This window comes from Paralichthys olivaceus, chromosome 16 (genome assembly GCF_024713975.1).
Source record: "Paralichthys olivaceus isolate ysfri-2021 chromosome 16, ASM2471397v2, whole genome shotgun sequence".
In the NCBI taxonomy this organism is placed as follows: Eukaryota; Metazoa; Chordata; class Actinopteri; order Pleuronectiformes; family Paralichthyidae; genus Paralichthys; species Paralichthys olivaceus.
This window is the reverse complement of record NC_091108.1, coordinates 8,126,130-8,140,533: the sequence shown is the minus strand read 5'-3', so window position 1 is coordinate 8,140,533 and position 14,404 is coordinate 8,126,130. Positions and strand designations below refer to the sequence as shown.

The 14,404-nt window shown below is 39.3% G+C and overlaps 1 protein-coding gene across 2 annotated transcripts in view; it reads left to right on the top strand.

The window, feature by feature from the left end:
• The first annotated feature begins 2,049 nt into the window (after positions 1-2,049).
• asic1c (acid-sensing (proton-gated) ion channel 1c) overlaps positions 2,050-14,404 on the top strand; it is an 84,419-nt gene continuing 72,064 nt past the window's right edge. The window contains exon 1 of one of the 2 annotated variants that reach the window (XM_069511063.1): positions 2,050-3,905. In XM_069511063.1, coding sequence (XP_069367164.1) covers positions 3,351-3,905 — 555 coding nt within the window. In that variant the 5' untranslated portion in view covers positions 2,050-3,350. The remainder of the gene's footprint in view (positions 3,906-14,404) is intronic. The other variant, XM_069511062.1, reaches the window with a different exon arrangement.

Sequence of the window (14,404 nt, the reverse complement as noted above, 5' to 3'; positions counted from 1 at the left end):
AGGCCCCAAAAAGAGAGAGTGCAGTGCTTAGCAGCGCCTCAAATGTTACCCCGCCTGATTAATATTCCCTGCATTATGCTGTGCATTCTACCATCCACTTGAAAGCCAATTACTGTTGAAAAGTCCACCACTTTCATCCTGCAATCTGCAACAACAGGCATCCCAGCCAATATGAATTTGGAATTTAAGTTTCCTAATCTTTTACACAGGATGTTACCCAAATATAAAGAGCATGCACATAATTGCTGCATGAACAGTATTTGCATTCCATCACTGTTTATGGGAATTGAATGTGAAATGCAGATGTAAACAATGGTGACAGAAATCACTACAATTTATCAAGATGTGAATAAATGTTTATTGGGATTTTTGTTTCACTGTAGACAGTTTCAGCTATTTATCACATCATCTAGTTTTTAATGAGGTTTTAAATCCTTGTTGAGTTACTTGGAAATCATGTATGGAATATCATCACTGTTTTTCTAACTGAAGTAACCAACCGTAGTTCTTAATATTATGGACACTTCACAGGTCCAGCATGTAAGATTTAGGTGAAAGGGCAGAAATGGAATGTAAAATAATCCTAATGTTTTCACTAATATGTGATCGTCTAAATGTTGTTTAAATACTTTATATTTATATTGGGAGTGGGTCCTCTCTATAGAGGCTGCCATGTTTCTTTACAGTTATCCGAACTGGACAAACTAAACACTTTGACATTGAATGACAACTGAAGGTTTCCACAGTTTCTCTTACATTTTTGGAACGGGAGGATGAGATGAGGGGGATTCAGCTGCAACATGCAAATTCACCACAAATTGTCTCTAAAGTCTCCCCACACTGAACCTTTAAGTCAGGAAAGACTGAACCCTCTGCACATCCACCACACCCTTCAAACCCGTCCAGTCTCTAGAGATGAGACATGATTGCTGCTGTCATTTTGCATACAGTGTGTTTTTCAGTAATCAACACAGCCAGCTTGGCTTTACCGCCACAGTTTACATGTTTTTAGTGCTCCTGCTCATTAAGGTATATACTGGAAGTGTCTCAACAACACTCAACAACATAGTCTTAAGTGTCCCCTGCAGCTGTTATTTACAGCAACAGTCACGCATTGACTTATGTGGCACCATTTATGACTGAATATATTAAAAACCAGTGAAGGTCTCATATGTTAAATGTGCACAGCATCATCCATCACTGTTGTGATGCATTATTTTTTTGCACATCAAACATTATCAGTCATGACTGTGAATACAAATGAGTGCAGCTGAATTTAATACATTTTAAAGTATAGGAGGGGAGTGGCCAGCCTTCAAGACATTTTGAGGTGAGAAGGAGCAGTACTGGATATAGTTGAGGTGTCATGATGTCATCATAGGGACTTTAATGACTTGTTTTTGGTGGGAAGAGGCTCTTGGTTTTATTAAATTGCAGTAACTTGGTCATTTTTGTAATCGACCTGTTCCAACATTGCCTTTCAGGTAAAAAGATTGTTATAGGTGGATTCAAAATCACATATAATCAAATAAGGCATCATATTGCATTTCCCCCACAGGACATCTTTTAGATTGCCTCCTGACTGTGACAATGTTGACATTGTGTGCTTGACATTTCTCAGATGTTTATGGATACAATCTTTCTTTTGTAGTTTTGCCAATTGCAAGCCTCTATAGTGTGGTGGGTAATGGTTGCTATGGTCCCTGTGCTTGGTTACCAGGACGGAATATTGATTCAATCCTCAAGGGCTGTGGTCATATCAGTCCAGCCATTGTTATGATAATAAGACGTCCCTGGGTAGCCAATGAGTGATAATCTTGTTTGGTCCTGGGAGAAATGAAAAGGTTTCTCAGAATGGTGCGGTGAACTTTTAACCCCAATAAAATCCCAAACTCCATTAGTGGTCAAGCCTTAAACTCTCTCACACACTCAGCGAATTATAACATAGGAGTGCAATGATCACTTGGACCCACAGAAAATTTTGAATATTTTACATATGTGGTGACGGAAACCAGATGATTTATTGATTATATATAATAATTAATAAATATAATATAATCGAGCGGTTGGTAATATATTTGCTTTCTTTAATCTAATGAAATGGTTAAAACGTGCACATATCTGGAACTCCATTATGTCAGCACAATGAACACGCAACCTGTGGCATTTCTTGTATGTGAGCAAACAAGACGACAGAGGCTGTAGGAGCGATCAGAAAATAATAACACAGTTAAGGTGGTGTCCAGATTGAGAGACTTCGCCTGTGAGCACAGACTCACAAGCAAAGCAGCCATTCAGCAGTGGGATGGATCCTGACTACTAAAGAGGAGAGAGGGAGACTGAAAGAGAGAGAGAGAGCAAGAAATGGGGGAGTGGTGGGAGAGAGAGAGGAAGCGAAAAAGAGAGTGAAAGGCTCCACACGGCAGAATATAAATCTGTATGTTAACAGGACTAAAGCTGGAGGTCTGGAAGCGGCTTTAATGGTTATGCTGGTGGGGGTGGACATAAACCATCAAGAGGTGGTCTTCCCTATTAACTGAGGATCTGTGCAAATAAGGAAGTGGGACCCGTGGAAGCTGCGAACGCCGGTTGTCAAGCACAGTGGTGGGTTGGTCGGAGGTCCGTGACCCTCTCATTTTCATTTCTGGAAGAAAAGAGAAGAGCAAAAGAGACACGAGACAAAAAGGAAGGTGCCAGCAAGAGACCAGTGAGCCATTTCTCTCTTTATTACCTCCATTCACAAAACCATTGCATCCCATTATCACAGCGATGTAGAGGCATTCTCTCCGATTGGAGGAGGAAGGGTCCCATTGACTGCTTAGGCTTAGCACCTCTCTCAAAACGCTAGCCCTTTTCATTGCAGTCTCCCCCCTCATCTGTCGCCTCTATCCTTACGTCTGCTGTTCCCTCTGTTCTTCTCTCTTCTCTTGTCCCTTGTATTCTTGTCCCTTTTCACACCACTCAGGAACCAGGAGGCATTGCGTTTTGGTAGAAGTGGGTGTTTCTGGAGCTGTCATTGTGTTTGGTGCTGCTACAAAGGACAGCTGAGCAGAGAGGGAGAGAGACAGCTTTGGAGATAAAAAAGCAGCCTGAAAGAAAAGAGGGGGACCTGGGACTACAGGAACCGCTGACAACCTCTGGAAGGTGAATGGTGATGAAAAGAAAACTGTTACACAGACTGACAACCATTTTAAGGTAGCTATTTATTGAGACCATTACCACCTCTTGAGGGAATAAAGAAGCCGCGTGGCAAACCAACACTGCCAGTTGGATTCAGCTTTTGCTGTTGCTAAGCAAAGTCACTAATCTGAAGTTCTTGGAGAGACAGTGTTGATCATCACTCTACAGCCATGAAAGGAAGCTCAGAGGAAAGCATTGAAAGCACCAGGCCCTCCAACCTGCAAGCTTTTGCTAACATGTCCACCCTACATGGCATGAGTCACATATTCGCCTATGGACACATGACATTCCGCCGGTTCCTTTGGACTCTTTCATTCCTGGGCTCTCTGGGCTTATTGATGCTCGTCTGCATGGATCGAGTGTCGTATTACCTGGAGTATCCTCACGTCACCAAGCTGGACGAGGTGGCAGCGACGAACCTCACCTTCCCAGCAGTTACCTTCTGTAACCTCAATGAGTTCCGCTTCTCCAAAATCACCAGGAATGACCTCTATCATGTGGGAGAACTGCTGGCCCTCCTCAACAATAATTACCAAATAGCCAACCCACACTTGGCTGAGCCCGAGGTTCTGGCTGCCCTTAAGGATAAAGCAAACTTTCAGAACTTCAAGCCCAAACTGTTCAACATGACTGATTTCTATAACCGCACAGGTCATGACATCGGTGAAATGCTACTGCAGTGCACCTTTCGAGGAGAGGATTGCTACCCAGTGAATTTCAGCACAGTGAGTATTCATTCTTATCTTAACATGCTGCAATTCTGCACAGGATGTTCACATCTGACAGTCTGTCTCTGTCATTTATGTTCACATGATCTTACTCTGACATTTTATGTTGCATGTGCAATAAATTTGAAACAGCTGCCTGGCTTTAATGCAGTAGGTACTCTCATAAAGTACAGTGTTAATGCTGAGGTTATTTCTGAAGTCTCAGTGTTGTCAGCAGTTAGAACAGCTGATTGTCGGTGCTGTTGCATTGTGCACTGTAGTCGATGCTTGTGCTGTGCTGGGAGTAAGTAGTGCACAAAACTTGTGATAAGGGGAAGGTCCTGAGATGAAATGCTGCACAGATTTTGCCTTTCTGCCATTACCAACATGCACAGTGATCTCAAGCTGCTTGACTGCCATGAAGAAGGAAATTATTTTTGTGTTGTGTGTGTGTGTCCTTCTATCTTGAGGGAAAAGCTTCACCATAATCATGCACACAAGTCTTTGTTTTGGCAAATCGTTCAGATGCTTCTGTAACATATGCTTCAAATTGAGGTTGCTAACTGATTATAGCTTTGTCATGATGGGGTCACTGCGCTGTCTCTTGTTGTTACTCACCCATTGTTTATGCTAATGTTTTTAATATCCATCATGCTCTACATTATATTTCAGAAAATTAATTCCTCACTAGTCACTAGAAACCACGTGATGCTCATTGTGCATTTTAAAAGTCTAAACAAGACTGAAAACTGTGTTTGAAATCATTGTACGCACCATGTCATTATCTTACACGCATACAGACAGTCTTGATTGATTACATATTATATTAATGATGCCCAGACATTTAAATTGGTTGATAATACATAACCAATTAATTTCAACAGACACAGTATCATGAGCACACCCCCTCAGTTATTTAATGAGTTGTTTGGAAGCAATGAAATAAATTGGATAAAGCAGAAAGGTAGTTCCAGGTGACTTCAGACATTATACCCTCTTAAAGATCCCAACACAACCAATTACTGATGTTGCATTATAATGTTTACTGGCTGTATATTCTTAGAACAGGGAGAATATGTTAGCCTTAATGTAAAGGTTTGTGTTGGTCAGTTGTGTTTGGACGGAAAGGAAGCGGATCTTATGAGAGTGTGGTTTTTGAGCCTCCCTTTAAAAATTAGTGCAACAGTTAAATCTACACAATAAATAATGACTTGTGTGATTACATTACTCTTGTTATCATTTGACTGTAGTTTATCTGAAATGTATGTGTATCATAGCAGCAGGGAAAGCTCTCCTTATATCTGTTTTTGTTCTATAACATTTTATTAAAACGAGAATTCTGCATTTTATTACAATTAGTTAATCTCACTGTGTCTGTGTCCTATATCACATCTCTTTAAATGGTGGGGAAACACCTAACTTACTTACCTCTCCATTGAGTCTATCCACACTGCAAAATAGGATTTCTTATCTTTGTTGTATCTTTAATAAACTGTGAAAGAAACACCTGCAGATGACTAGTTTTGAGTGACTGACTCTACAATCTTCAGAATTAATCAAAGCTCTCTGTGGAGATTAAACGCTAATTCAAGGTTAGTTTTCGATCTAGTTCTTTTTCAATTTGCATCAAAAATATTTTTACTTGTTTGTTTCCAAGCAGCAGTAAAGTGCATCTAGAGAAACAAATCATTCCAGGGAAGCAAATTGCTTTGGTTGCATCAAACTAGCTAGCAGAAAGAAATTATTGAAGTTAGTGATGCTGTACGTTGTTTACTTTTGTTGGGCGAATTTCTCAGTCCAGAAAAACTGTGACCTTTCACCTGACCAAGAGATGCTGTAGTCAGAGTTGAACAGTCTTGTTGATATCTCATCCGTCACTGTGTTTAGTGGTTTGGATGGAGTGGTTAAAGCAGTGCCACACCGCACAGTGTTGTGCTCCCAGTGGGCAGAAATGTGCTTGTCAGGGCTTGGACGAGTGCCAGGACGCCATACCCATCAGGCTGAGTGTTTGGTGCTGTATCTGATAATAATCTCATACTAACTGCAAACACTGTGGCTTGCTCACTAATACAGTAACTGAGTTCATAACCCGCTTCATTGGGAAAAAAACATCTCTACTGCTGTTTATTAGAAATCCTCGGCACAAAACACGAAATCAAGACACGTATCTAATATACCAGGTTGTATGTGGTTAACTGTATCTACTGATACATGCTCATGTTGTTTTCCACTCCAAACACAGTCGGTGTTGACCGCCAGAATACTAATATTTAAACAACTACTAAAGGAAATGTTAAATTATTCAAATTCCCCCACAGATATGTTGAGAGGATGATTTACAATGCAAAGGACTGTGAGAGTGATGAGCTTTGACCTTGAATAAATGAAGGAAGAATTCCATTAAGTCTGGTTTACGATGCAGTTGAGAAACAAAAGCATTCAGAATGTTTTGCATTGTAATGGGTGGTTGGGCAAGGGGAGAATGGCAATTTGTGTTTCCGATTCCATTAAACATTTTAATGAATTTATCTATTCAGGGGATATGTTTATTATTAGTGTCGTGAAAAAAAAAGTTTTTTGTAGCCTCTGCAAGTTCAATTTTGTACCACCAGTTGAAATTTCAAATACCGTTTTCAGAAGTTGGCATCTTAACATCCTGCTCGTTCTAATGTCAGTAGCAGCAGCCAGTTCAGTATTTATCTTTTTATAATATCCTGGACTGGATGACCAGATGACTGATTCCTGTGCTTAAAATACTTCCACAGTGAGCTCAGTCTTCAGAATAATGAAACACATTAAACACAGTCTCTTTGATGAAGAGTCTGAAGTTCAAATTGTCTGTTTCTTTCCCTTCTTATTACATTGGTAATCCTGAAACCCCCACTAAGGACTTTTCTATTTAAAGATAGTAGTAGGATAAAACAGATTTTGATTTTGACATGTTGGCACTATATCAGCAAGTAGAACGATATTCAATTGAGTCCCAACTTCATTTCAACCAAGCTGTACAAAATTGCATGAGGATTGAAAAAAGCCTTAGCACGCAACGTCAAAGAAAAAATGCCAACTAAATTTAATTGGTTCTCCCTTGACCTATACTATATCCTTCCTCCATGTTTTGTGGAGTGGTTGTATTACTGTTGTTTAGGTGGTATTTGGTGTTCCCTGTCCAAAAAGTGACATATGATCCCTACACACTGTGCCTCTGATAGACTGCATGATAGCCTGTGACTAACACTGCATATTAATGGAACCTCAGTCAATGATAGACTACAGCAAGTGAACAAGAGGTTGATTATCATAATCTGATAGTTCAGATACAGTGCTCTTTTCTTAAGTCTTGACAGGTCACACGTCCCCCTGGGCTACATTTCTGTCCATTTCTTACAGAGTGTATAAAATCAGCATTCATCATCACATTTTGCTGAACCTCTGTCGAAGATGTGAGTTGTCTTTCATCTCATGATCCAGATGACAGCAGGTGCCAAGGGGATGAGACGTAGCCACAGTCGAGACAACACAGTAGCTGTTATCAGACATGAACTCTGGAAAATGTCCAATTGGGTCTGGACATTCAACAGACTTTCTTTGTTGGGTCTGGACATTGTGCCGACTTATCCTTTCATATATTCAGAATGCAGCAAGAGATTGTCAAAACAACCCATTTTCCAGATTATTCAGGTGAGGGGTGGCGTCTGGGTGGAGAATACAGTAGACAGGACATAACATACAAAATCCACTGTGGAAATCACAGGTTTTAGTTTAAAACACATCAACACCCTCGTCGGACCTTATCTCCAATCTCTCTTGAATCTTATCTCTAAGTTTACATCTTCAATATGTGCGACACCTTTTTCATCCTGAAATATTTTTATTTCTTTTGCCTTTTTCCGTCTGTCGGGTCTTAGAACAATCATCAACCAACCACTCGCTTGTGGTGAATTTTTCAGACATAATCCTGCTGTATTCTCACTGTGGGCTCACTTGGACATTCTCAGAAGTTTTTACTCGGGGGCTTGCATGAAAAACTACAGAGAATGTCCACATCAACTGACTCGGACATTTGTGTTATAACATACATCCCCCACGATAATTTCAACAGATTACTTGTGTAACACGTTGAATCTGAACATTGGACATTTAAGTTTAGTTTCCGCGAAGGTCCTTGACATTTGGAGGCTTATCTCCCCTAAAGGAACTGATGCTGGACGATATACAGTATTTCTGAGGCCATGATATTGTTGGCTTGTCACAGCAACTGTATGTCAGCAGTGTTTGTATATGTTGGCTGATTTGCAATAGAGTGCATAGCGCAGTAAAACATGCTTGAGGTGATTTTATAACTCATAATTTCGTTGTTTGTCAAGCAGGTCCATTTGTTTACAATACTGCAGCAGCTGAGTTGGTGGAGTAAAATATCACATTTCAGCAGTTGGTGATGCATATTCTATTTAATAATAGGTATAATGATCAACTGCAAGACAGCCTGTAAAAAACTATTCTGTCAGTTCAGCATCAGTTGATAAATATCAAACTGTCTCATCAAGCACATACTGACTTTAGAGATTTAAATAATAACTGCATTTGCTTCATTGCATTTCTGGACAGACACGGAGCATCATTAGCATTCACTAGCAGTTGTGCGACTGTGCTACTGGCTATGTGACTAACTGCTGCATTAGGGCTAAGTGATATGGTCAACAATAATATCTATATAGATATATATATCTATATATATCTATATAGATATATATATAACTACAGAAGCTACATCATGCATTGTTATTAGGACTTTTTTAAACCTTAATATTGGTGTTGGCTGCCAAAATCCAGAATAGGTCCTCGTCTTACTGATTCACAAGCTCAAACTTCTGTTTTTATATCTTCTTACCACATTGGGAGACACACAGATGTTCTGTATGAGTGGATTAATCAAGATTACCTTCACCCCTGACACTGGAGCCTCGTGAACACTTACATAATCATTTTAGAGAGCATCTAAAAACACTTCACAAAGCTACTTACCATGAAATTTAGCAGAGTTAAAACACCAAATCCACAGACTGCTCCAACAGCTACTGTGTCAACATATTGTTAAATGTATTCATGGGCTGTGGAACAATAAACCTGTTCCCACTATCAAGTCTTTTAATCTGCGTTATTAAGATGATCAGTTTTAGTTAAAAAAAACAAGTTTATATATCCACACTGTGCCACTGAACAAGAGCAATTGATATGTGAACATTGTAGTGGGGATCAACATCAGGAGCTGTCAGGGAAGAAGCAAATAAGATGCTCCACTGAATAATGTTACATGAGTTTTTTTTCGAGAGTTGATAAGTTGTGAGAAGAATGTAACAGACGTACTCTGTATAAACTTAGGAGCACAGGGAGATGGGGAAAACAGGAGAGCATGGGCAGCAAGATAAATGTTTTCTACAAATACAGCTCGGGTGCAATACATTTTTGTAATGAAAAATCCAGGAGCGTTCTCTATATGTTTCATAGAAGGCAACTTCAAATTTCTCTTAACTTTGTAATCCCTCAATCTGTCTGAGGAATTTTCAACAAATAACTATGCTAAAGGGGCGTGGTGCACACATGCAGGCATATCATGAATAGGAAATGTCAGCACTGATTAAATATATTCGGTAAAAGGCCATTATAGAGATCTTTTTGGACAGACATTCATAAATTGTTTGATGAGCTTCCTGTATCTTATCCTCAAAGTCTCACGTTCCGATAGGGAGTCACTGTAGCATCCAATCTGCCCCCAGGCCGAGCAGCACTGCTCAGAGGATGCATTCTAACCTCTTATCTTGAAAATGCAATAATGGCTGAAGCTCTTGGCAAGCGACCATCACCACCATGTGCCGCTGGTGAAATGATTGCAATAGTTCAGACAGCTATGGACAGTGTTGGCAAGATAAACAGCAAATTGTGTTTAGGCTTTTTTTCAATAGGCTGTACCATTTCAGCCATATGAAGGTTATTAGCCTATACCATATATACAGATATTATGTTCTCAGAATCCTTACATACGTTGTGATTTTCTTTATCAGGTTTTCACATCACCTACAGAGAATGTGTCTTTGTAATATGGCACAACAATAGGCCAGTTAACATAGAGCTACAGAGAGGGGGGATCAGGATACCTTGAAACAGTCATAAATACAGAATATTTCATGAATAAAAATGCAGGCTATAATAAACATGTAACTGGCACACTGCTGCACAGAGCCAGTGAGGAAGATTTAGGCAGCAACCGAGATTGACAAGGATAAATCAGACCGGCTTGGGGTGTAAAGACAGTGATCGACAGACAGAATACATTACAGATGAGGGAGACACCCCAGCAGTGTTAGCATCAGATGAGAGAGAGACCACAGTGCACCCCACAGCTTCACTGTGATGGAGAGCCCAGAGTGCTCCCTGCAGTATTAGCATCAAGTGAGGGAAAGTAGAGACTTGTGTCGCCCAGACTGCTTCCACTGTTTGAATTTACTCAATACAATGATCTCCATATTGTTTCCAGTGTTACAGTATTGTAGTACATTTGAAATGGTAAGTATATATATATTATAAAATAAAATAAAAAGCCTGCTCCTAGATGCAGGAAAGGGGCCCACTCAGTTATTTTTGCTTTCAGCGTTGTGCATGTTACTTGGCAGCTGCTCGCAGGATTGTTTAAATTGAAACAGGGGAAACAAAGCTGAGGCCTATTACTTAGAGCATGACAAAGATGTAGTGTGGTAAACAATGGTATGTAACCTGTTTGGAAGTATGAGCCTGTTTTTCTCTGCAATAGTTTCTTTCTCATGCATCAAACCTGATCTAAAAATAAATGCATGATACCACGGAAAAAGACAGGATCTAAGTGAAAAAAAGGATGCCATTACATTTGAGACATGATACTCTGGAGTTCATTAATGTTCAGCTTATGTAGTTGGCATGAAGCATCTCTGGAAATCCACACAGGCAGGATTGAGCAGTGCTAAATATGGTATATACCCACTGTGGTGCAGGGGGATTTAAGTGTTTCAAAGCTAAAGATTTATATGATTTGTCATACTGTAGAGAAAGCCTGCAGCTAATCGTGTTGGATTTTTTCACATAAACTATGACATTCATTGATTTTAGCATTTAAGACAGTATCTCCTTCCAAGCCGAGGAGGAAGTACGTTCTTTAGGATGAAGTCAGAGACCAGTGTCCCTTCTTGTGCTATCGATCCATAAAGGTTACCTCATAAATATGTACTCATATTTATAGTATCAAACAAACACTGCTAGCGAGCTAATCATGACATTCAGTAGAGTGCATACCTCTGCTATAGCTCAACAGTCCCCTCAACAAACAACATTTAAATTCACTAGATCCTGATTTTGGTTTGAATCTGCACCAAATTGTACACACTCATAATTATCAGTCACCTAATCCTGCCTGATTGTTTTCCTCAAAAAACATGAATTATTCTCACCCTAGCTAAAAACGACCTTTCTCACAATAAAGGTGCTCTTCCCTGAGTCATGTCCCAGTGCTCCACAAAATTGAATGGAAATCTGTTCAGTAGTTTTTGCATAATCCTGCTAAAACCAAACCAAACAAAAACATAACCTCCTCTGCAGAGGCGATAGTTCAGGGACTTTTGTGACTACAGCCGGGAGCACGTTGAAAGTAACACATCAGTGTAACACAACAGAGTAGAGAAGAAATTAAAGAGCATGAGTATTTCAGGCTTTGTTATATCATCAATAATTATCTTGAGATCTAGATTTATCAAGCTTGCTGGTCAGAAATAATAAGTTTGGTGTAGCATGCTCCCCAATCATATTTATATATTTGTATCTGATAAACAATACATGTACATTATTTAAACAACAGATTGTAGAGACTGACAACCTGCTTGATATTTCATATGAACACAACACCTTCTGTCTTATAACCCTCAGAATGACAGCAGTATTTCTTTTGCAGAATATAACATATTTGACTGACTTATGGTTCAATTTGTGGAAAGCTGAAATTGTTCAGCTTGACTTCAGCCTTTGTCATTTTCCCTCAACCTAAAGTGGCTCCTCTCGTCTACATCCCAGTCAGTGTGTCTCGAATGGGCCTAATCTCTGCCTGAGATTGCCTCATGTCACCACTCACATTTGACATCAGCAGATAACAACATTAGTCATCACAGCCGACTGCTGCCACAGCCAAGTGGTGTGGTCTCCTGGTATATCCTTAAAGGATTTTTATGTGGACTGCTGCTGCCTTGTAGTAATCAAAAGATAGTTTGCAAAAAACACTTCCTGACGGGAATTATTGTGTGATGAGGATCCGCTTCTCCATTATAGTTTTGTGTTTTAATGTAATGATCATGAAAGTAAAGTTTAGGTCTGGATTATTATGATTCTGAGACAAATAATTACAGCTTTGATCCCTATTCTTTGTTGCTGTGACCATAGATTTTTTATAAAGATGGTCAACACGACAGCTCCCCTAAAATGAAGCCAAAGCATCTTGATTGCCACCTTGTGGCTGGCTGCAGCATAGATATACATCCTACCTCCTCCATGTTATTTGATGAGACATGGATCAAAGTACACATTAATTAAATTTCAGGTAGTTCTCATTGCACTGTTGTTCCAAGTGCTCATTTTCCTACTAAGTTTGGTTTTAGTTAGTTTTTAAAGCAATAAATGCAAAGACTGATTCACGAACATATGTATCAACAGGACCACGCCACCGTGGCTGTTCATTTCTGGATAGTGGGAGGAAGTAGGGACATGTCCATCCTTTTAAAGACTGTTACTCTTTCTCAAAGATTCATACATAAAAGCTAAAACTCATATTTGTGGCATGAGTGGCTCAGGAGAAAACCAATAATGCGCAGATACACGGATAAAAGGCATTTGTGGGAATGTCCTGAGCTAGTTTCACCCAATCAATAAATTTTTTATTGATTTGTATTTGGCACCAAGTAGCTGATGAAAATCGGACCCTCTGTGCATTTTGGTTGTGTATTCTTCCACTGGTCAAAACGTCCCCATTTATCTCCATTAAATCACTGGAAACGGCACAATAAGTATCTCACTGGTTCATCATCTGGAATGTGGGTCCAAGGAGAGAGGGTGTTGCATGGAGTACAGACTGTAAATGTAAAATATGTAAAGAAAATTCCCTTGATGTCACTGACGGGTTGTGTTGAGGAAGATCCTGGGAGGTCAGAACCGGTTCATGTTTTAAAGCATTAATGCTGACTAATAGAACATTTCTTTTTGCTCTGCCCATCTGTGAGTTCAAACAGAATGTGAACGAATGTAAAAGTGAATTTTAGTGATGGCAGGACAAAGTCAGTACGAACATGATCCGTGGAGAATTCATTGAACTGATGGGAAGACTCCACTGTGGGAGTGTTTAATTCATAAATTATTTCAAACTGAAAACTTAATACTGGAAGCAAAGGTCAACCTAGTTTGATTAATGTTCTTGACTTGCAAGTATAGAAAAATAAAAGTATGTTGCTCTCATGAAACAAGTACCTCTATATTTGTTTGGCGTGGCTTGGACACAATAAGCATTTTACCTTCTGTTTGCATGAGCGCTTTTTCCATTAAAGTACAGCAGCACAACAAGGAAGCCCAAATGAATATGTCTCTGAATAAATGGATTCTGCCTCCTGCATGTTCAGAATGTTTATTAATTTCCACCAAATCTGGCCCAGAGCTTGAAAACAGGCGACTCCTTTAGTCCCTTACATTTTAGTTCATCGAGCCACTAATCGCACAGACAGAGTTGTGCTGGAAAATTATTTCACTTGTCATTACCTTGATTATGACCTGCGTCACACCATCAAAAATAGGGCTGCGGTGCTTAGTTAATTTACATTCATGCGCCATGGTGGTTCATTTATCTTAACCAAGACTTGATTAATTAATATGATGGCCAAATTGTCAACATGTCCCTCTGTATTATACAAGCCCTGTTTACGACAGAAGGTAACACTGCTCCGGTTTGTTTAAAATGTTTCCACTGACTCATGTTGAAGTAGTAATAAATAGAGAATAATGATAAATAGATTATTTATATTATTTATTATCATATAATACACATATTAATGATTTGTTTTTTTCTCCTAATAATAATGAAACAAATCCAAAGTAGCTTTTGCTTTGATATATTGATGATATGAGATAGTTGCAGTCTTGAATTACTGTTCTTAATGAAATTAACCTTGAAGTGATTGGTATGTGGCTCTGAGCTTTCCTCTGGCTCATTTTTTCTTCATTATACCCACTTAGTTTGCTGTCGGTGCATAATGTGGTCTCACATGATTTTTCCATTCCATTTGTCCTGTAATAACCATGGTCAATACTATTATGATTCAAAATCCTTTAATTTGTGGTTCATGCTAAATCCTCAATATCCCTTTTACTTCACTCGTGGGTTTCATTTGAATAGCAAAATGATATCCCTTTATTCTTATTCTACATTGCACAGTGTTACATGTTGAATGGCATCATCT